Source organism: Pyrgilauda ruficollis, unplaced genomic scaffold (genome assembly GCF_017590135.1).
Source record: "Pyrgilauda ruficollis isolate IOZ18807 unplaced genomic scaffold, ASM1759013v1 scaffold54, whole genome shotgun sequence".
Classification (NCBI taxonomy): Eukaryota; Metazoa; Chordata; class Aves; order Passeriformes; family Passeridae; genus Pyrgilauda; species Pyrgilauda ruficollis.
In genome coordinates, this window is record NW_024527044.1 from 3906533 (window position 1) to 3927541 (window position 21009).

The 21009-nt window shown below is 41.8% G+C and overlaps 1 protein-coding gene across 2 annotated transcripts in view; it reads left to right on the top strand.

Moving 5' to 3' along the window:
* EVA1A (eva-1 homolog A, regulator of programmed cell death) overlaps positions 1–21009 on the top strand; it is a 203374-nt gene that overhangs the window by 67891 nt on the left and 114474 nt on the right. For both annotated transcript variants that reach the window (XM_041480873.1, XM_041480874.1), the window contains exon 4: positions 17323–17475. In XM_041480873.1, the coding sequence (XP_041336807.1) occupies positions 17323–17475 (153 nt within the window). The remainder of the gene's footprint in view (positions 1–17322; positions 17476–21009) is intronic.

Here is a 21009-nt window from a genome sequence, read left to right on the forward strand (position 1 = left end):
ACTTCTTGTTCCCTTTCACCTCTATTTCCAGTGTAAGATAACTCCCAGTGTGGAGCATTTCCCCTTTCCCCCTCACCTGCTGCCTTGCTGGGATGCTCCTGCTCTGTCTCCTTCCTGCTTGCCAGCAGCCCGAGTTTCTGCAGGTGCCACTGCCAGCCCTTGCCAGTGTTAAGCTCATGCTGTTAGTGGTGGGTGGGCTCCTCCTGATCCCACCTGCAGCCACCCTCCTGTCCTGGTGGGTAGAGGGACTTGTCCCCTCTCTGCCGGCCCCTCCAGGAGCAGCGGGAGCTCCTTGCCTGGCCCTCAGAGCTGGGTGCCTCAGGCAGGCCCTGGTGGTGTGACAGGAACCTCACCTGCCCACACCGTGCCAGAAGCCAGCTTTTAATTGCTCCCACATCAGGCTGGGAAATGTTACCCTGTGTTTTTCATTATCTCATTAGCTGTGTTTCAATTAAATGGGACTGGACACTGGGGGTGCAGTCATGCGTGCTGTGGAGGAGTGAGCCCAGAGCAGCTTTGGCTCAGGACAACCAACACCCTCTTGACCAATTCCTGGCCCCAGCAGGGGAGTTAGCACAGCGTAGACACCATTCTCCATCAGGGCTTTGGAAGCAGATACATTATTTTGGAGATGGATCACGTTTGATGTGGACAAACCGTGCCCACTGCTGTCAGCTGGAGAACAGGACCCGCTTCTATTTGAGCACAAGTCTGATGAGGAGCATCTGAGGGAGCTGGGGGTGTTTAGCCTGGAAAAAGGAGGCTCAGGGAGGACCTTATCACTCTACAACCACCTGAAAGGAGGTTGCACCAAGGTGGGGGTCAGCCTCTTCTTCCAAGTAACAAATTAATAGGGCAAGAGAAAACGGCCTCAGAATGCACTAGGGGAGGTTTAGGTAGCGTCTAAAAACTGGAAAAATCACTTTACTGAAAAAATGGTCAAGCATTGAAACAAGCTGCCTTGTTCCACTCTTCCAAGGGAAGTAGTGGAATCACTGTGGTTGGAAGAATTCAAAAGTGTGTAGATGTGGTGCTTAGGGACATGGTTTAGCAGTGGACTTGGCAGTGCTGGGTTAATGGGACTTGGTGATCTTAGAGATCTTTTACAACCTTAATGATTCTATGAATTAACTGGTTATGGCTATTAATCTGGACATGGCATTTCAAAGCAGCCTCAAGATTTTTAGATTACATTTCTAACATGGCCCCTGCATCACATCAGCGGTATTTTTGAGGAAGAAACAAAAAAACTGGAAAGTTTTCACAGGAGAGAAAAGCAGGTCTGACTTCAGGAAAGGTTTAAAACAAAAGCAGAAACATTCAGACTGCCAGCAGCAGCACAGAAGAAGACTTTTTGCCCCAGCAGGCAGAGACCTGTGCTAACGAAGTGAGGGGATGTGGCCAGATCTGTGTGGAATTAAAATCAGAAGTAGGTAATGAAGCACCTGCTTTTGTTGTGGGATTTTCGTGGGTGATTGTAACATCCCTTGTTGGGTGAGAAATGCATCTCTTTGACAGGGGTGTTCTGACAAGTCCTCCTGAACCTGCAGGGTTTGTATCAAAGCTCACTTGAAAAAATCTGACTATCGAGGCCTGTGCTGAACTTCTGAAGGTACTTCAGGACCCATCTGTGCATTAATATTTATGGCTTGGCATTCTTTGCTAATTACAGATATAGTAGTAAAGAAGGAGTTTGTCAGTGTGTAGAGTTGGTGATTTTCCTGAAAGAGAGCAGGAAAAGCTGCTTGAAAACATTTCCCCAAGACATTTTTCAGACAGCTCAAATTTTTCATAGTGAAACAGGATAATCTGACAGAAATCATTGTTTCTTAGTGAATGGGCAAACTTTTAGATTTACTAACCCATTAGATTACTAACAATGTATGAAATATGTGAGAATTAACCCAGAGATAGCAGGTCATAGTCAGCCTTTCCCTGGTGATTCAAAATGTTAATTTTGAGTCTCACAAACAGCATCTAATTGTGAGTTCAATAAGCCTTTCCACCTTTCTATAGGGAGAAGGCTAATGAGGGGACTGAGAAACGATGCATTCATAAAATGCAAAATACAGGACAATGAGAAATTCTGGTGGGCTTTTTGGGTTATTGACTATTTGAGTATTGTTTATGAGTGTAAATAAATATATGCTTAAGAGCTGAACCCCAAGGCTGAGGTCCTATGCAGTTTTGAGCTGTTCCAGAAAGTGTGACCACACAGAGTTGTAATCAAAGGAGTTCTTGTGAAGAGCTAGCTCACTGCCTTGCACAGGATTTGATCATAACTTTAACAGAAGACAAATATAACTTTTTGGGTTCTGTTTCTGAATTTGTCTTTTTTAACAGCAGACATAACAGAAATACTTTGATAAGAAGCTATTTAAGATCTGAATTTTCTTGAATTGAAGATGATATCTATTTCTTTTTGTTACTTATTGAGGGAGGCTGTTACAATCATGTCACTGAAGTAGGTGTTTTGGTTAAGCACTTACCTAGGTGAAATGAGTGTGACTTTTCTTGTATATAGGTGTTAGAGGCACTTTGGGAAGTGGCCTGCAGACTTTGGACAGGACATCTTTAATATAAAAAAGGATACCCAAGCTCTTCCATTGTCAGAATCATGCTGAAGCCTTAGAAGGCCTCTGAACAGAGGTAGTTATCCAAAGAGAAAGACTTCCTTGAAAGAAAGCAAAACTGAAGTTAGTGGCATTTGCTTGTACCTTTGCTGAGGAATTAAGAGATGGTGCAGTTGTCCCCTCGAGCCACTGTCACTGCAGTTTTGTCTCCCTGACATTCCCCTGAGTTTGAAATCGAGTGGTTCCGATGCTCGATGCTGTGTGGGGTTCATGCACAAGGCAAGGTGCTATTTTGGTTTCTCATGGGCAGAATTTCAAGGAGATGGAGGACAGTAAATCAAGCTGAAACTGAAAGACAAAGATTTTTCAGATGGTGGGGCTCTGGGGGGCAGGGCAATGAGGGGATGTCTCCTGTACTCATCCCTCAGAGACTACTCTTGTTGGAAGCAGGGAAAACTTGTGCAGAGGTGTTGCAGCTCACTTCCTCTAGAAATTAAAATAAATAATTCAGAGAAGTGCATGCTTAACTAGAAGCAGTGAGAAATGAATTTGCTTGTGTATTTTTTGGGAAGCCTTGTGCTATTCATGGTCTCCTCTTATCCAATAGATGGATCTGGGATCTAATGGACACTCATCTTGCATGTACAGGACTCAGATATGTGCACGGAAATGCTTTTAAGTGTCAGGAGTTTGGCAGTCCTGCGAGTTCTCTGTGCCTGTAAATAAATAAATCCACTATATTTGCACACTTTTAAAGTTTAGGATGTGTAAGGAGATCAGAAATGATCATGAAAATACTCTGTTCTGTCTCAGTTTGGGGAAAGGGAGATTTACTTACAACTACCAAGTGTCTTGAGGGCCAAGGTCCATCAAAGTGTAGAGAAACTTAGACTTTTATTTTCAGCTGATATGGTGGTGTTCGATCAAAGTTTGGACTTGATGATCGTGGTCTCTTCCAACCTCAATGATTTTATGTTTTGTTTTATTTTTCTATACTGTACTAAGGTACACGTATATTTCTATATGTGTACCTTAGTTTCTAAGGTGCACCACCCTTTGGTGGGATGGTCAGAGGCACATTACAGGTCTCAGCAGAGTACAGCTTGTGCTTCTTCCCTTGGAGGTGCCTCTGCAAATCCTCCTGCTGTCCACAGCCTCAGCAGAGCCCCTGCAGGTTCCCTGCAACTCAGGGTGGGTATATGCTGCTGCAGCATTGAAAGCTGGAATTGTTCTCTCCTAGTGGAGATGTAGTTTGGAATTTAGCATTGGCCAAAGATGGTTTTCATTGGGAAGTCTGGTATGGGCATCTTGTTTTAGAAGCTAAAAAAGTTGATGAGAATGGTGGTCCCACACCAGTGGGCCTCAGTGCTAGGGAATGGGCACATTCCTTATCAGGGCCAATGTATCCTGAGATCCACATCCAAAGCACATGGAAGCCTAGGATCAAACCCTGAACACACAGGGGACTTAAATCTCCAGGGTACCTTTCAGGATCATTTAAAAATTTCACATAAATCCAATTATTTCCCAGGTAACATGCTGATTTGATTTAGAACCATTAAGTGTAATTACCAGGTGGGCTGCAGGAACAGATAATTAGAGGGAATTGACATACTATTTAATTGGACTAACATGAATTCCCTCTAACTGAAATCTGGATTCACCAATATTATTCAAACAATTCAGTGTTTTTTTATCCCCCTCACTTCAGAGACAGAGAACCGTGTAAGGTCGTATGTTGTTGTAAGCTAGGAAATATTTGCTCCATGTGCCAGACTTTCTGGAGGGGCTGTGTGATCTAATCCTGGCTGGGAACAGGATCTGTGGGGCTGCCCAAGTCATGCTGAAGAAATAACTTCACCTCTCTGCATCCCAGCAATACCACTGCAGCTGATTTTATTGGGTTTGGTTGCTGCTCTGGGCTATTGCACCAGCAGGGATCCATCTGCCCCTGCACAGCAGCTCTTTGCCTGTTGTGGCTTTTTGGTTGTTTGGTTATTTTTTTGGCTTTGCTGTTTCAAAAGTGTCAATGCTCCTGAACAAAATGGGGACATAAATGTTTGCCCTGCTCTGCAGAGGGAATACTTAGGATGAGATGTGTTGTGTGAGTGGCCATTTCAGGCAGTGCTGTCAAGAAAGGAGATGGCTCCTACCTTATTTATTTGACTTACTCCATGAGACCCCCACTCAGTGCCTTTCTTCTGTGTCCTCCTTTGCCATTGCCACACTGTCCTGGATGGACTGATTCCTTCTCAGCTCTGAAGAGCCCAGCTGCATCTTCCCATAAAATGCTACAGTGATATTTTCCCACTTTTCTCTTGGGCAGTTACTACTTTAGCTTATGATTTCAAGGACTCTGGGAGGGATAATCTACATCCAATGTTTTTGAAAAAATATTATACATTTTACTGCATTTTAAAATGCTGAGTGAAGCAGCTGGATGTGATAATTGAAGGATGGTGAATATGAAGCTCCTCTGTACTGATCATCCCAGTGATGTGACAAAGTGTAAATCCAAACTTTGCTGCTCTACCTTCTATTCACAAATGTAAGCCTGAAGCCTTTGAAGTTTCAGAAAGCCTGGATTGTGACCTAGGCTCCATTTTGGCTCAAATCCCTCTGTAACAATACAAAACTTATTTGGGAAAGGAACATCAAGGCTCTGAGAACTGTATCTGGGAAGGAAATGTTTGCTGGCAAAGGGTGAAGTACCAAAAGTTTGTGAGGTGTTAGGAGGAAAGGGGGTGAGGGAGGTCACTTTGTCCTGGTTTTGAACCTGTAGCTTTAATTTATTGGAAAACCTTTGGGCTCAGAATCGACTGGGCACATGTTTTTAGGAGAATATGTTGGTAACTCCCCACGTGTGGAGACACGAGGTTTGACTCTATTTTCTCAGAAGGTTGATTTATTATCTTATGATATATATTATATTAAAATACTACATAAAAACTATACTAAATGAACAGAGAGAGAAGAAATTATCAGAAAGCTATAAAGAACAAGAATAGAATAGAATGTATAACAAAATCTTGTGACTCTCAGAGTCTGATGCAGCTGCATCTGTGATTGGCTCTTAATTAGAAACAACTAACATGCGCCAATCACAGATGCACCTATTGCATTCCACAGCAGCAGATAGTTATTGTTTACATTTCTTTCCTGGGACCCTCAGCTCTTCAGGAGGGGAAAATCCTAGCAAAAGATTTTTCATAAAATATTATAGTAACAAAAAAGGCTTTAATTCTCTTCACCATAGATTTGATAAAATGTATGATAAAAATATAAGAAGTCCAGTTAATTATTGTAAAAAGTCAATGACTGTTTTTCAAACATGGGAGTGACCATCCTGAAGTCCTTACCAAAACCTTACTCAGAAAACTTTATTTTTCTTAACAGCCCTAGGCACCTTTTACTAGAAAGCAAATTAATCTAAAAAGCAATTAGGAATTAATCCCATTTAGATCACCTTCTGATAAAAGTGTCATCTTCAAATCTATGCTATCATACAGTAACAGCACTGCTATTCTGTGTCCCAGGAGTGTCTGCCTTATGGTGAACACGTGCAATTTTTTTTTGCCAGGGCAAACAGCAGAATGCCATTAGTGTTGCCAGAGCTATTTCAGCTATCAAAGAACAGTGAAGAGTCCTGCTCCATGTTGTGATTTCATGTCTTTTGTGAAATGGTCAGGTCTGCTCATCAGATTTCAGCTGAATTGGCTGAAAAGTGTAGAAAAGACATTTTGAAAGGACCACCTAGGCTTGCAGTGAGTGTCTCTTGTTCAACTTTTAATTTTCCTACAGCCCATTCCTTTGGTATTGAATCTTGTGTGGGCTTTGCCGTTGGCTTTGCTTGGCTGGGGATTGCATCTTTTCTGTTAAATTCAGTGAACACAGCCTGAAAAGCCACATCTTATCACACATCCTCAAGGCTTGCATTGCCTAGACAGGATTTGTAAAATTGTGAGCAAGAGCAGAGGGCTGTAGAAAGTACAGAGGTTTTGTGGAAGTTTAAGATGAGAGCAAAGAAGGACCTAAATGTATTCCTGGTCGCTTAAATGCTGGTGATTGATTTTAGTGCTGGGATAGATTGGTAATTCAGTGGTCATCAACCCTTCCAGAAAAGCATTAATCTCCTTCATCAGACAGGTTTATTGGTGGCAGGAGAAGTTCACTGTATTGTTTGCTGCATTGCTTTTTGGTGGGCCAGGCTTCCCTAAGCAGCATGAGGGAGTCGGGGATGTTTAATGGGCACATCCCCCTGGCCCAGCCACTGAGGCAACAGAACGAGCCTTTTGCCTCCTGCATTCACCAGCTCTTTCTTGCCTGTCTGCATTATTTCAAAACTGTTAAGGTGATGCAGGGAGTGGAAATTTATAAGGGCAATAAAACCTCAGGCAGCAACCGCTGTGGTGATAAAAAGGTGTAAATAAAGGAATGTTGTAAATAACAGAGGACAGATCTATCAGCCCACAATTGTGGCCAGAGAAATTGTAATGCTAATGATTAATATTGTTTTAAGCTGTTGATGCACAGAGATTTTCAGGAGCTGTCAAATAGCCCTATCTCTGTAGCACATTAATCACTCGACTGCCAGGAGGAGGATTAACAGGAATATGTGATTCCAGTGTCAGCAAATGCTGACAGAGATTGTTGTCAGTTTAATTATAAATATGATTGCAATATTAATACAATATATTAACTAATATAATAAATGAAAATATTATATTATCACAAATGTTATTATATTACAGTATTTTTATTATAATCATAATTTCCTGCTCCTGCAGAGAATTAAACTGCTGCTGGACATTGGAGAGTTAAAAAAAATCCCATTTTTCTTTCAAACATAATCAGTCAGCCCTGACTGACATAATAAGGAGGCAGTGAAAATTGTGTTGTTTCCCACTATGTAAATGTAAGGATTCCCTTTGCTGGATCAGGTCTCTGGTATCCAGATGTGAACCACTAAAAAAGACAAATTCTGAAATCTGCCTGAATTGTATAAATGCCAGAGCTGTCACTTTTACAGATCCTCTTTGTCCATTGTAATTTAAGTTTTCTGTGGGTCGGGAAAACCCCCCCAACAAACCAGGGATCACAGTACCCTTTTTTAAGCCATGAATTTTAAGTGAAGGAAAAGGAAGGATTAGACTTTCAGTGCTGGGATAGGTGAGTTCACAGCAGTGCCAGGAGGAGCTCCCCATGTTCCTCAGGAGATCCAGCCCATCCTTGGGCACAGTGGCACCTGTGGTGCCGTTCTGTGCTGAGGGCAGAGACTGTGTGGTGGCTGGTCCTGCAGGTGTCAGAAATGGCTTTGGCTGCTGGCAGGGGCAAAGTGATCAGAGAGTCTTCTCAGAAGATCCAGGAGTGTCCTTGGAGTAATTAACCGGAACAGAGGGAAACCAAGTTGTGAAAAACAGAGCCCATAAGTCTAAATCCCAGCACAGTTCTACTGTGGTAGAGGTTTGCAAGCTCTGAACAACAGATTTCAAGATTTTCTGGTGCCCTGGTGAAGAGCTGAGATGAGAAGTGTGCCCCAGAAACCATATTCTTAAAAGCAAACTGTGATGCTGCAAAAGTTAACTTTTGTGGAAGTTTGGATCTGTTATATTGTCTCCACAGATTAAACTGTGACTGTAGGACTCATAGAGAAGTAAATTTATACAGCACTTCTTCAGGAGGTCCTATATATGGACTTATTCAAGACTGAAAATATAGACCAATTGTTCTCCTTAAATAAATGTCTTTTAGGGAAAAAAAAAAGGCAAAAGAAAAAAGGCAGAGAAAAGTAAATCTTCTCTGGGATACTGTCATGGTAATAAACTCTTTCCATTACTGTGCATTTCCTTATTATTTTTCAATATCTGTTCTACACTTGGTTTGCAAATTAACTACACATTTTTAAAACAGGTATCTCCTGATATTTTCAGTGTTTTATCATACTAATGGTGTATCAAGCTCTTCTAACTTGCACACTGATTTTTCTGACTACTTCAAAGGCACTGGAGGTTGTTACCTATTCATGTATCTGTGAACTGGGACCTCTAAAGCATCCATGAGGAATTTTGGAAATTTGATTATTGTATACTTCTCAGCTACATTTTTTTTCTTAGGCAAAGCCATTGAGGGAATACTGTGTAGTTAATTGTTTAGAACAGTAGTGAACTGGCTTTTAATCTAGTAGACTGCATTTTGCCATATTGTATGCTCTAGGCAACCCAGTGAGTTATATGTAAAAATATCAATCAGGTATCTTTTAATGTTCCTGTGTCAGAATTATTATCACCATTATTTTAATGTCTGGACAAGACTGTTTTAATGATATTAGACTAATATTTTACTAATAACTTTAGCAGCATTACTCCAGATTTCTACAATCACTGGAAAAGCAAAACAAAACTGCTGTGAGCAGTGGTGCTAATGAAGTCTTTTTCCTATTATATCTTTAAGCTACTTTTCCTTAGTGCATCTCTCTCATCTTTTCATTGGAGTACATAATCTTGGCTGTGCTTCCCATGTTTTCTCCTGTAGTGCTGCTAGTCCTGATTTAAGTCCATGATAGCTGGCCAAGTTTACAGTTTATTAGTTGGCTGGTTTACAGGTCATAAATCCATGCTGGTTGACTGGTGGGACAGTGCAATGCTTACAACCAGCTTTGGCACTGGTTTGGCTCTCTTCTGAAATTGGCTACCAGTTCTTAAAAAATGTGCAGGGACTTCACTACATTTGTCATCTCAATGTTTCTGTCAAATCTCACCAAACCTTAGCCAGCAGGTCTTCGGAATCAGGACTAAAAAATGGTGAGGCAGCAGAGCACCAGTAAGCCATAGCTACTTCAGAAAATCAGCCCAATTTCAGTAATGGAAGAAATAGGAAGAGAATTAAATTTGTCCTGGGCTCCCAGGTGTTATTTTAAACTCTTATCTCATAGTCTAGTGCATATGTTTTGGTTTTTTGACTTTTTTTTTTTTCTCCTTAGATAACCATATACCTCTCTTTGTCCAACAGGAAGTGCAACTAGGAGCATCTGAACTCTACTTTGGAAATGAAATGTAGCAGCTAATTTGCAGCACTGCCAGCCTTTTCACAGCAGAATATAAAAGGACAACTACTTCAGACTAATGAAAGTGACAGTGGGGAGAGGTGCCTTTTAAACACTGCAAATTGGATAGGTGCATCAGGAGTGTAATTTTAAAGGAATCTGACAAGGTCGTTTGCAAAGACCAATCTTCTTACTAGTCGAAAGGGTTTCAGACCTCCAAAACGTGGCACTCTTGAGTTTTCAGGGTACTTTTGGAGTTGGCAGGCTGCCTATTTAATGTAATTCTGGACTGTCATCTGAATTGTATCCTTCAGAGTTTCAGATTATCTCCTGTAGAAGTAAGTGGTGCATGCCAGGCTGCTGAGGGTGGCAAACTTCAGTTCTTAAAAATTAAATGAGACCATCTTCACAAAAATTTTCTCAAGGGAAAATTGAACTGAAATAATGTTAAAAGATATTTGCATGCAAATATATGAATTTGTGACACTGACTTTTTTTAATGCTCCAAATTAAAGGTAAAATCCTTTTTAGATTCCTTTGAAATGAAGGAGTCACCAGGTAGCCCACAGTAAAATGCTTGTGGGGGAGTGATAGCGAAAGCTGTACTCAGGGGCTCTGGAGACTTTTTTGTCCTGGAAAGTTTTCTCCACCTAACCCTGCCTAAGGGAATGCTGACTGGATTGATATGGATTTATTGAAATCCTGATAAGAACAGAAAGCTCTTATTAGTAGCAAGGTCACATGGAATAGGAAGAAGTCTGGAAATCAGGATATGAAGTGCATGTCATAAGTAAAATTAGAAGAAAACAGAAAAGAAAGGAGCCATAGCAATGTGAAATGGTCTAATAGAAGGATTTTTGTCATTGGAAGAAACTTCTGATCTTTGTTGACTGTCCCCTGAAAAGATGAGGGGGAATGGCTTTAAACCACATACCTAATCTAAATCTACCCTTTAAAGGAGGGTAGACTCAGACTGGATATTAGGGGGAAATCTTTCACACTGAGTGTGTCGAGACACTGGCACAGGTTGTCCACAGAAGCTGTGGCTGCCCCATTGCTGGAAGTGTTCAAGGCCAGGTTGGATGGAGCTTGGTGCAACTTGGGATAGTGGAAGATGTCCCTGCCCATGACAGGGGGTTGGAATGGGATGATCTTTAAGGTCTCTTCCAAGCCAAACCATTTTAGGAATCTATGAATCTATGATTTACATTCAGGATCTTGAAGGCCAGAACCTGCTTATATCTTTCAAAGCGCAAAAGAGGATAAAATACTGGAATAATAAATGCTTTCTTCAAATGAAAAATAAGTAAATATATAACACAGGAACAGAAGCACGAGGAGAAGCTTTGAAGTGGTGCATCTACTGGAAAATACTCTTTAATACAATTGTCTTCTTCTCTGTAGGGTGTAGTAGCAGTGAGTGCTGTCCAAGGCACTTTTGCTCTCACTGCTTTGAGATGCACTCCCTTATTTTAATTTTGAGATGGACTTCGTTCTACTTAACCCTAAAAGTATTCTCTATATCTTACAAAAGTTCCTGGAAATTAGCTGATTGTGGAGAAAAAGAAAATATAAAAACAGGGGTCACAGATTACTAGGAAGGGTACTGGATGGATATCTCCAGGATGAGTTGTTCATGGGCAGTCCTGTGCACAGCACTCTTATTCAAGGATGCTGCTTAGAGGTGTCTGTCCTATTTTTTTAAATAGGTTTACTGTCTTGGAAACTCATTTTTCCAGTTCCCACAGAAGAGATGGAAACAGGTTCTCACCCTACTCATCTCTCACATGACAGGATTGCTGGAACAACTTGCCCAAGGAAGTTGTGAAGTCTCAATCCTTGCAGATGTTAAAAGCTTGAAGGGATATGGCCCTCAGCCACCTGCTGCTCCAGTTGACTCTGATCTGAACATGGGGGTTGGCCCAGATGTTCTCCAGAGGTGCTTTCTGTCCTCAGTGACTCAGTGAATTATGGTCTGGAGTGACTACATCCACAGTAAAAAGTTCAAATTTCCATGGTTAACCCTCATTTTGACTTCTCTCTTTAGGCTAACACAAAAAATTGCTATGTGGTGACTTTTGCATTGTAAGTGTTCTGCCCAGACATGTGCTGAAATCACCAAAATCTCACCACATGCATTATCACCATCTTTGTTATCTGGAGATGGTTTCCAGTGTCCATAATAAAAGTTTGTTGAATTTCAACTGGTGCTAAAAGGTTGTGTATTCCACTTGTGCATCTCAGCTGTTCCATTTACAATCAATCCATGCCTGACAGGTGCAGTAGGAGCTGGAAGAGGAAAGAGTGACACGAAACATTGGAGGTGTGCCCACCATTACTTGTGGCTTCTCCCTATACCCTTTTTCACAGACTAGCATAAAACACCATCCAGCAGCTAAATATAGTCATTTGTCAGCTGAAGGGAATTAGGTGATGATGAAATGGGTGGATATAATGAAGAGTTACGAGTTTCAAGGCATAAAAAATGTTCTTTGTTTTGGATGGCATGAAGAGGAACATATAACAAAGCTGGGATGAATGTGAGCAAGGCAAAAATTGGGTTAAAGAGAAATTAGTGGCTAAGATGGTGTCCAGTTTGGTTCTGAAATGACATCTTGGGTGCAGACATGTTAATTTAACAGTTATAACCTATATAAGAAGGTCTTCTATGGGAAACGATCCTGACTTCATAAGGAATTGTGGAAAAGCATGTCTGTTTCCTACAAATTCCCTTTCTTTTCTCAGATCCTCAATTCTATGATTTTAATCCTTTAGGATTTTGTGAAGAAAACCGATTTCTCTTTACATGTATTTCCAGCTCTTTGATCTGAGAAATAGGGTCAGCTATTATGCACTGATTAAGTGAAGTATGAATACTTTGAATAGCAAATTTCGTAATTTTTTCCACAAGTTCTGTTCAAAAATATAATTTTAGGCAAGGTGAACCTCTGGCATTGATACATTTCATCATTTTGTTAGAAGCAAAATATCTTTAGGAGCTTTTATGTCTAAGGTCTCACAGAGATTGAGGCAACTGACATTTAGTTTTGAGCTTCCAAATCAAGATAAATCAGAAAACTCTTGTGAGCCATAAGTGAAAGCATTCTTAAGATACTGTATAAATGTAATTGCTAATGGTCATGCAGGTTAATTTTATTGTACACATCCAATAATTACTAAAGGTCTTCTTATTGGCTTTACTCTTTGAGAGAGACCATTTTTCAATTAGAAACATTTATAATTGTTTTCCTGTAATTGTCCGAGCTAAGTTACAATTGTGTCATATAATGACCTTTAAAAATGTGTCTAGAAAAGCCTGCAGCTGTTCCCTCCTTGGGCTCTCTCTACTGAGTTATATTTAAGCCAGTGTCTCTGAAACCAGGCAGTAATAAAAGGGATATTATCCTTAGCAAATATCTTAATCATGGTAAATCTCTGTTGCCCTACAAATGACTGCATGGGGGATTAGAGTGGAGTAAGCCATTTGCTGAATATCACTGCCACCTTTCCGAGGCCATTTAAGCGTGTTTAATTTTTCAGGGTGAAACATGAAACCCACTAATACAAATGTTTGCATTTGGCCTGAATTATATCCAGACTGTAACAGTTAGAGCAGGCTTAGGACCAGATTGTGAGTGATCTGTAGGAGGTCAGTTCTGCTTGGGAGAGTGAGAGAGAAAAATGCATTTTTGTTCCCAGTCCCAGCTCTCTTATGTCACTTACGCTGCCTCGCTTCTTTTCAATATTTATGTAAGGCTATCATGGGGTGAAGTACCAGTAAATATATGGATGATGCTTAGCTCTGTATTTTTTAAATATCAGTCAAAGTCCTTACTGTCATCCAGTGCCTGGGAGCCTTGAGTGTCTGACTTGGGTTCATCCTGGCTAAAATGGAGGTGAGAATGCTGTGAAGTACAAAATACTTTCAGGGACTTGTGTTCTCCACTGCATTACTTCCTATCTGTTTGTTTATGCAGATTTCTATCAGGTTGCCCAGAAATACAGAGGCTCCCTGTTTTCCAGTGGTCAAGCTTAAGGGAACCTTTCGGGAGACTGAAGTGCTACTGTGCATTTCATGCTTTCTTTTTTTCCTTTCTTTTAACAAAGGAGTGTCTTCTCTCTGTGCCTGCCCAAGTGATGCAACCCTAGTCAGTGTGGTCTCAGCCACAGCCTTGGGAACTGGCAGCTCCAGGAGGTGTTTCCTGGAGCAGAAATTCAGTGACTGTGAGGTGACACCTGTTTCAGGTGGCACAACCCTCTTATTCCACACTGCAGTGTGCCAGGAACACATCACCCACATGCTCCCCTTGTTCCAAAGGAATGTGGACTCGGTTCACCTCCCCAGCCTGATTTCTTGAGCTTTCCACCAGGCAACTTTCCCCAAAAGCCCCAAACAGGACTTCCAAGGGTGGCTATGAGGATAAGAACTGTGAGTGTGACAGGCAGTGTCTTGTTGTTCATAGGATCATGGAATCACAGAATAGTTTGGGTTGGAAAGGACTTTAAAGACCATCTCATTCCAACTCGCTATCATCAGAGACACCTTCCACTATCCCAGATTGCTACAGCCCTATGCAGCCTGGCCTTGAGCACTTCCAGGGATGGGGCAGCCACAGCTTCTCAATTCCAGTCCCTTACTACCCTCATACGAAATGTTTTTTTTCCTAACATCCAATGTAAACCTGCTTTCCTCCAGCTTAAGGTGATTTCCCCTTGTCCTTTCACTACATGTCCTTTTGAAAAGTCCCTCTCCAGATCTCTTGTAGCCCCTTTAGGAACTGGAGCAAGTTGTTGATTGTCTCAGGACTGCTGGACAGATCTTCAGCAAAGGTGTGGATATCTGTCCATCCCAGTGTTTACTGTGCTGAATGAAATATTCTCTGTTTTTAAATCCCAGGCAAATTTCCAAATGACAAGCCCTGACTTTGAATGGTCAGCAGAATTTAATAAATATTCTAATGACCTTAAATGAGACCATAGGATGTGTGGTTAAGCAGTTATACTTGTTAATTGGGAGATGTAACTAATAATAACCAAATTGAAAGGTGAAATTGAGTTAGTGCCTGTAAGAAATGAGACATTCACAGTGGACCCTCTCATTAGAGACTTCAAAATTTTTATTTTTCTAAACTTAATCACCTGTTTCATTTTTCAACCACTTCAACCAGACACAAGTATTCTTTCCTGTGACAGTGGTTTAACATAAATTTTGTATAACTTGTCTTATTGGAGAGTTTGTGTCTTTGTGCTTTTAGCTTGAATCCGAGTATTTTCACTAAGGAAAAAATAAATTCTGTTAAGTGGATAAAGTTTTATTATACTCTGTTACGTTTTCTACTGTATAGGAAGGTTAAAGCTTTGATTAATTTCCTTCACAGAAGAAACAAAATTGTCTCCTGTGGGAGACAATTATAAGTGAAGATGAAACCTCTTGGTGTGTTGAGTGTATCTTTCAGATGCTTTCATGGTGATTTTGGATAGAATACCTACATAGATAAAATGGATATAGAATAATAGAACTATTTGGATCAGAAAAGCCCTCTAAAATCATCAAGTCCAACAATTAACCTGACACTATAAAGTTTAGCATTAATTTTTCACAGGTGAATGAGTTTTCTCTCTCTTTACTTACTCTGAAGGTGCAAACTTCTCTTTCTGATTTCAGCCACTGCTTGATATACTCAGTGGTTGTGGGTTTATCCCTGTGGCTGCTGCTGAGGGATGTTTGCTCTTTAACAGACTCACCCATGAAAGAGTGAGACCTTAATTGTGTCTTCATCTAGAGAGGTGGATCAGAAAGTGTTTTCACATTCACTACATATTTTAGCGGTTTGAAAGTTTCTCTGCAGTAGGATAAACACTAGAAATGTTCAGAGACTTATGTAAAAAGGCTGCAAAGTCTGAAGGAAAATTTTGTACTGGAATAGGGTCTGAGGTTAAGTTTCTCAGCTGGACTGAAGGTTCAGAACAGAGTTTTCACATTCCAGTTGATGCTCTCATCACCAGGTAATTGGCTATTTTGAGGAGGCTATCTTTTGGCTTCAAGGAGGAATTTTCAAGTTGAGCATGAAAAGTCATTTTGTTCTCAGATGTTTCTTTTAAATCAGCATGCCCCTGTTTTGGTATAATACATGTTTTCTCCATACAGTTTCTTCTGAAAAAATCTAATCTAAGGTAGAAATTAGCCCTTCTTTGAACATGGATTAGACCAGATGACCTCCTGAAAAGTCCTCCAACCTAAATTCTTCTATGATTCAGCTTGGAAGGATCACCCTCGGTCTCTAATAAGGAAAAATTATTCCTGAACCTAGAGTTACAATACAGTAAAAAATGTAACGTTAAGTGCTGAATGCCATGGTCTAAAGATTTAAGTATTAACTTATAAACCAATTATTAGCTAGTGTTCTCAGTTGCTGAGTGGTTTTATGCATATGGACTTTGCATAAATTCTCATATATATATATATTTAAATATACATAGATATATATAGATATATGTGTGTGTGTGTTTGTGTGATATTAGACACAGAGAACCATGTAAGGGAAGGACAAAAATCATGTCTGTGCTAGTAAGTGACACAGGGCCAGGGGCAGCCCCAGGCACTGGATGATGCTCATGTGCACCATGGCACCACTTTGACCTGGTACAAGTAGAGGCATTCAAGAGAAAATGACTGATCTGGCCTGGGATTTTACCATGGGCACAAACCCTTCCCATTTAGCAATCTGGATGCTGTTGTGGTTACATTTCAAATGGTAAATAACATGAGGAAGTGGAACATCACTCTACAGAGGCTGAGAAAGTTGAGGTTATATTCCTGTCTGTGTCCTGAGTTGCCTGGGGTGTCCATAGACAAGCCACTTCAGTTGTTTTAGTCTCTTTATGCCACTTGCATTGTCTTAGCCTCTTTCTTTGATACATGTAAAGTCTTGCTGTAAAAACTCAGCTTTTCAAAACAGTTTTTGTTTTCTGTGGTATGTTGGCAGGCACACATGTGAAGGGCCTGTTCTAGGTTGGGACCTCTAGAGGTTCCCATAGTCCAAATAATAATGGTAAAGACAAGGGAATGACATGTGATTTCTAATGAAATGACCATCCAGTCTCCTAGAGAGATGTAAACTGAGTGATTGTTCTGTGTGTACCAGCTTTACAGGAGCAAGAGTGCCCATTTCAAGAAGGATTTGGAGACAAGCTTCTGCGTATCTGTGTTTGCAACAGGCAGGAGCAGCTTCTATAATTATTAAATTTAGTATAGGTTCTATTTGATCTGCCATGGAAGAACTGCTGTGAAATAAAAAGCCATGGAGCATGATTAAGTTTGCATTTGAGCTGCTGTGATATAGAATAAATGCCTGGCACATAAAGGGCTGCTTCATGGATGTGATAGGTTCCTAAAGATGGGCTTTTACCTTCCTTTGCCATATTACTGTGTAGAAAACATTCAAAAGCCATGCCTCTTCACTTATCTGTCTGCAAAATGAAAATACAGGCTATTTAACAGAACAGACATGTACTGGGTTAAAATACATTTTTAAATATGTTGATAATGCCACAGAGGAAATGTGTGATGGGAGAGATCAGTGCTCCTGTAGCAAATGCAGTGCTAAGGCTGGGGTTGTGCTAAGGCTGGGGTTGTGCTGGAAGCTGAGGTGCACCCCAGGGCCCACCCTGGATCAGCTGAGTAATTAAGTGTTTGTTTGCTTCCAGATGAATACAAGAGTAAAGTAGCCTGCGAAGATGACAAGCTGAGGCTGAGCTGTAAGAAGAGCATGGTGATAGCCATTTACTCTGCTATCTTTGGGAGGACACAAGGAGGCAGCCTGGAGTGCCCATACCAAAACCTAGGGATGCCCATGATTGGTAAGCAGGGGAATGGCTTGATGTGGGCAGGGTGATTTAATTTACTGTCATCACAGCAGAGCTGGCACAGACCCTGGTCAGAAAAGCAGGACTGGGAGATGCAACCTGCCATGGTGGTGCTCCTGATGTGTGGTACCCAGCAGTGGGCTTCATCATGAGCACCAAACTGAGGTGCAGCTATATGACCTAGCTGAGTTCCCAGGCCACAGGCTTTTCACAGATTCATCTGATTGTATGATTGAAGGTGCTTGAATTTCTTGTTCAATTTTCTGTCTTCGTGGTGGTTCATCCACTGAGCTGGCCTGTAATATGGAGGAGCATATTATCTGGGCATGTCATGTACCATCTGCAGCCACTGAAGCCTTGACATTGCATTTAGACTTTTACTGAAGTTAAAGCAAATTCAAAAAGCAAGTTGTTAAATTTGATCATGTTATGGTTGGCTTACAGTACCTTCAAGTATCTTCTTTATTCTCAAACTATCAGGGTCTCTTACAGTCATGAGTTAAAGATAAATAATTGAAAAACATTCACTGGAACTGTCTGTTCTTGAGCTGATGTGAAATGACTTTGAATTTTAGGCTGTGGCAGAGAAAGCAACAGTCAAAATCCTGTGCTCAGCATTTGTCATAATTCTTCTCTGCAGAGCTGAGAGGGAATTAATGGGTTTCCCAAAGGAATTAACTCCAGAGAGGGAAAGGCTCAGAGGAGACTGCACAACCTTGATCTGCTGCTATTGCTCATGCTGGGATCTGTTCATCTGTATGTGAGCATCTTTGGCTTCACATCTGCTGGTCCAATGCCCTTAAGGAGTTAAATGCTATTTAAATGGAAACATGTCAAGGGAGTACTTGGCAATATGATACTCAGATGGTGGGTGTCATTAGAAACCCACAGGTGGAATGAGGCCAGTCAGGTTATTTGTACAGTGTGGCAAGTGTCTTGCTTGTGTAGCTGTGCAAATCTGAGCACTTGTAGCACAGCTGAGTTGTCCAGGGTCTCCTGAGGTGACCAGTGTTCCTGGATGTGCTCCTGTAGTCCCAGCTGCCAGGTATCAGAAGCCAAAACAGATGTGTGTGGCAGGTTAGCCTGGACCTCTTTGGTGTGGTATTTGGGATGGGCTGAGTCTGTGCACTGGTTGCTGTGGTGGTTGGGCTCCTGGGTGAGAACTTGCCAAGTCAGTGAAACAGGATGGGTGTCTGGAGCAGCCCTGAGCACCCCACTCTGTTGTCCTTGCTGAGAGGGCAGGAACAGGCACTTGCCAGTGACAAGGCACCAGCACAGGGACCCACTCTTCAATGTCAGCATGAAGCAAAACTCTGTGTGAAGCCACAAAGGGTAAAGTTTTATTCTTCTTTTCCCAGCTGCAAAATCATGAACCTGGTACTGGCTGAGAGCAAGGTATGTGGGACCAGAAAACGGGACAGCAAGCACAAACAGGGAGGACAAGCAGTGGGGTCTGACAGCAGGGCTGCATGTGCCATAGCATCTCCAGCATCTGTATGCCCTGCTGTTCTCAAACTGGCCTTGTGAGCTCCACCAATTGGGGTGCTTGCCCAAGGAAATGAGGTGTCAGATCCTAGAGTGCAGCACACAGTCTGCTCCTGGGATGAGGTGCGGCCTTCCTCAAATGTCAGCTCCTAAATGAAATTACTTACATGAGCAGGCTCAGTGTAATGCCAAGTCAGGGGTGGGAATGCTGAGGAAACTTTACACTAAAAAACCAGCTCAAGGTTTTAAGCTGTGAACAGATGCTAAAAATGACAGAGTTGTTGGACAGGAGCAAATATCCACATGTTTGGAATTGCTGGGATCTCAAGTATCTTAAGTCAGTCTGGTGCTCCTGGGGTGCTGTGGGAGTAGGTATGTCCTATCCATAAGAGCAAAGTGAGGGTGGGAAGGGTGTCTGGAATGTCTGCATGCCCTGCAGGGCTGGGGAGGAGATGTGAGGAATTCACCATGGAGCAGTGACTTCCCCAGGCTTTCCCAGCCATTTGGGCACTGTGTGTGTGGGATGAAAGACAGACTCTGGCTGTTGATGTTTCCTTGCGTACTGAAATCCTGAGCGAATTGTGGGGCAGGGGTGAGCTTAACTTAAAGAAAACTGGGGTTGAGCAGATGGTCCTTCCAATTCACCATGCTCCAGCCCCTAAATCCCAGTCATGTTTGGGAGTGGTTCTTCAGCTACAGCTCATGGATCCCCTTGGAATGAGGCAGTCTCTGATTATCACAGCCTTCCCTTTGTCTGCCTGTGTGAGCTGGCCCAGTGGAGCAGAGCTCCAGTGCTGCAGGAATGGGAAGGTGAGCTCTGGCTGTAGCTTGCACTTTTCTTGGCTCCACAGGAGAAACTGGTGTAGGATCCTCCTCCAATCCAAATCAGTAAAAAGCACATTCACACTGTGCTTCCCCATGGCACCCTGCAAACCTCCCATTCCTGTCTCCAGTGACAAGCTGGTTGTGCTCCCAGCTGCCACGAGTGATTGTGGGAACAGCACTCAGGGTCCCCCAGCCTGCTTCAGAAACTGCCCTTCTCATGGGCCTGCCTAGCCCAGCAGGCAGCTCTGTTCCTTCAGGAGCAGGTGGAAACATCACAATTTATAAATCAAAGCTTCTGCTAGCTGGAGAACATTTCCCTGCACGTTTCCACAGCCCTGCAGTGTGGGGAGGGCTGCTCCGTGGCAGCCTTTGATCACAGACATTCACAACAAGCTGATCTTACAAACATGACCTTATAGTCAGACTTTGCAGCAACATTCAGTTCCTGTAAGGCAGAACCCAGCTATGTTCTGTACGTGGGAGATTTATTCTGTTTGAATTTCATGGGTAGGATGATTTGTGTCAAGTCTGAGCCTTGGCAAAGGACATTTTGCTGGGAAGTAGGCCCTGCACAAGTTTGCAGTGATTATTTTTATCCATGCAGCCTGAGCTACTTGAAGAGTGAAGAAGTCATACTTGCCCCAAAAGCAGTGAAGATTATCTGTTCTTCCTCTCCTAATGAAAAACAGTTCAGAAAATTTTGTTCCATTTTTCTTTCTGTGGACAAAACACACATTTGGATTGAATTTAGAAATATACAGCTTCTACAGTTCAGGATTTTAAAGAACTGAGATCTAAGATGGGCAGGAGAGATGGCCTAATAAAGCATTGCATATGTAAGGTAAACCAATTCAATTTGTGCTGTTTCTGCCTTGAAAAACAGGACCTTGTACTCCTGTAGAAATGTTGAGGAGATAAAGTCCACTAACAGTAAATTTCCTGGATTCTACATTAGGTGCTTAGCTGGTTTCTGAGGTATCCTGGTGTTGCAGCTATTGCTATGCTACTTTTGGGTGATGAAAGATCCCCCCCATGGCCATGCCATGCCATGCCAGCCACAGGCTTTCTCTTATAATGTTTATATGAATGTACTTAGCATGTGTGAAGAGAAAGTTATGGTGGACAACTCCATCTTATTGCTGTCATGTTAAAGTGAAAATCTGTCAAGATCCTCTTTTAACTGGAAGCATGCTGAAACTTGTGTCTCTGACCGTAATG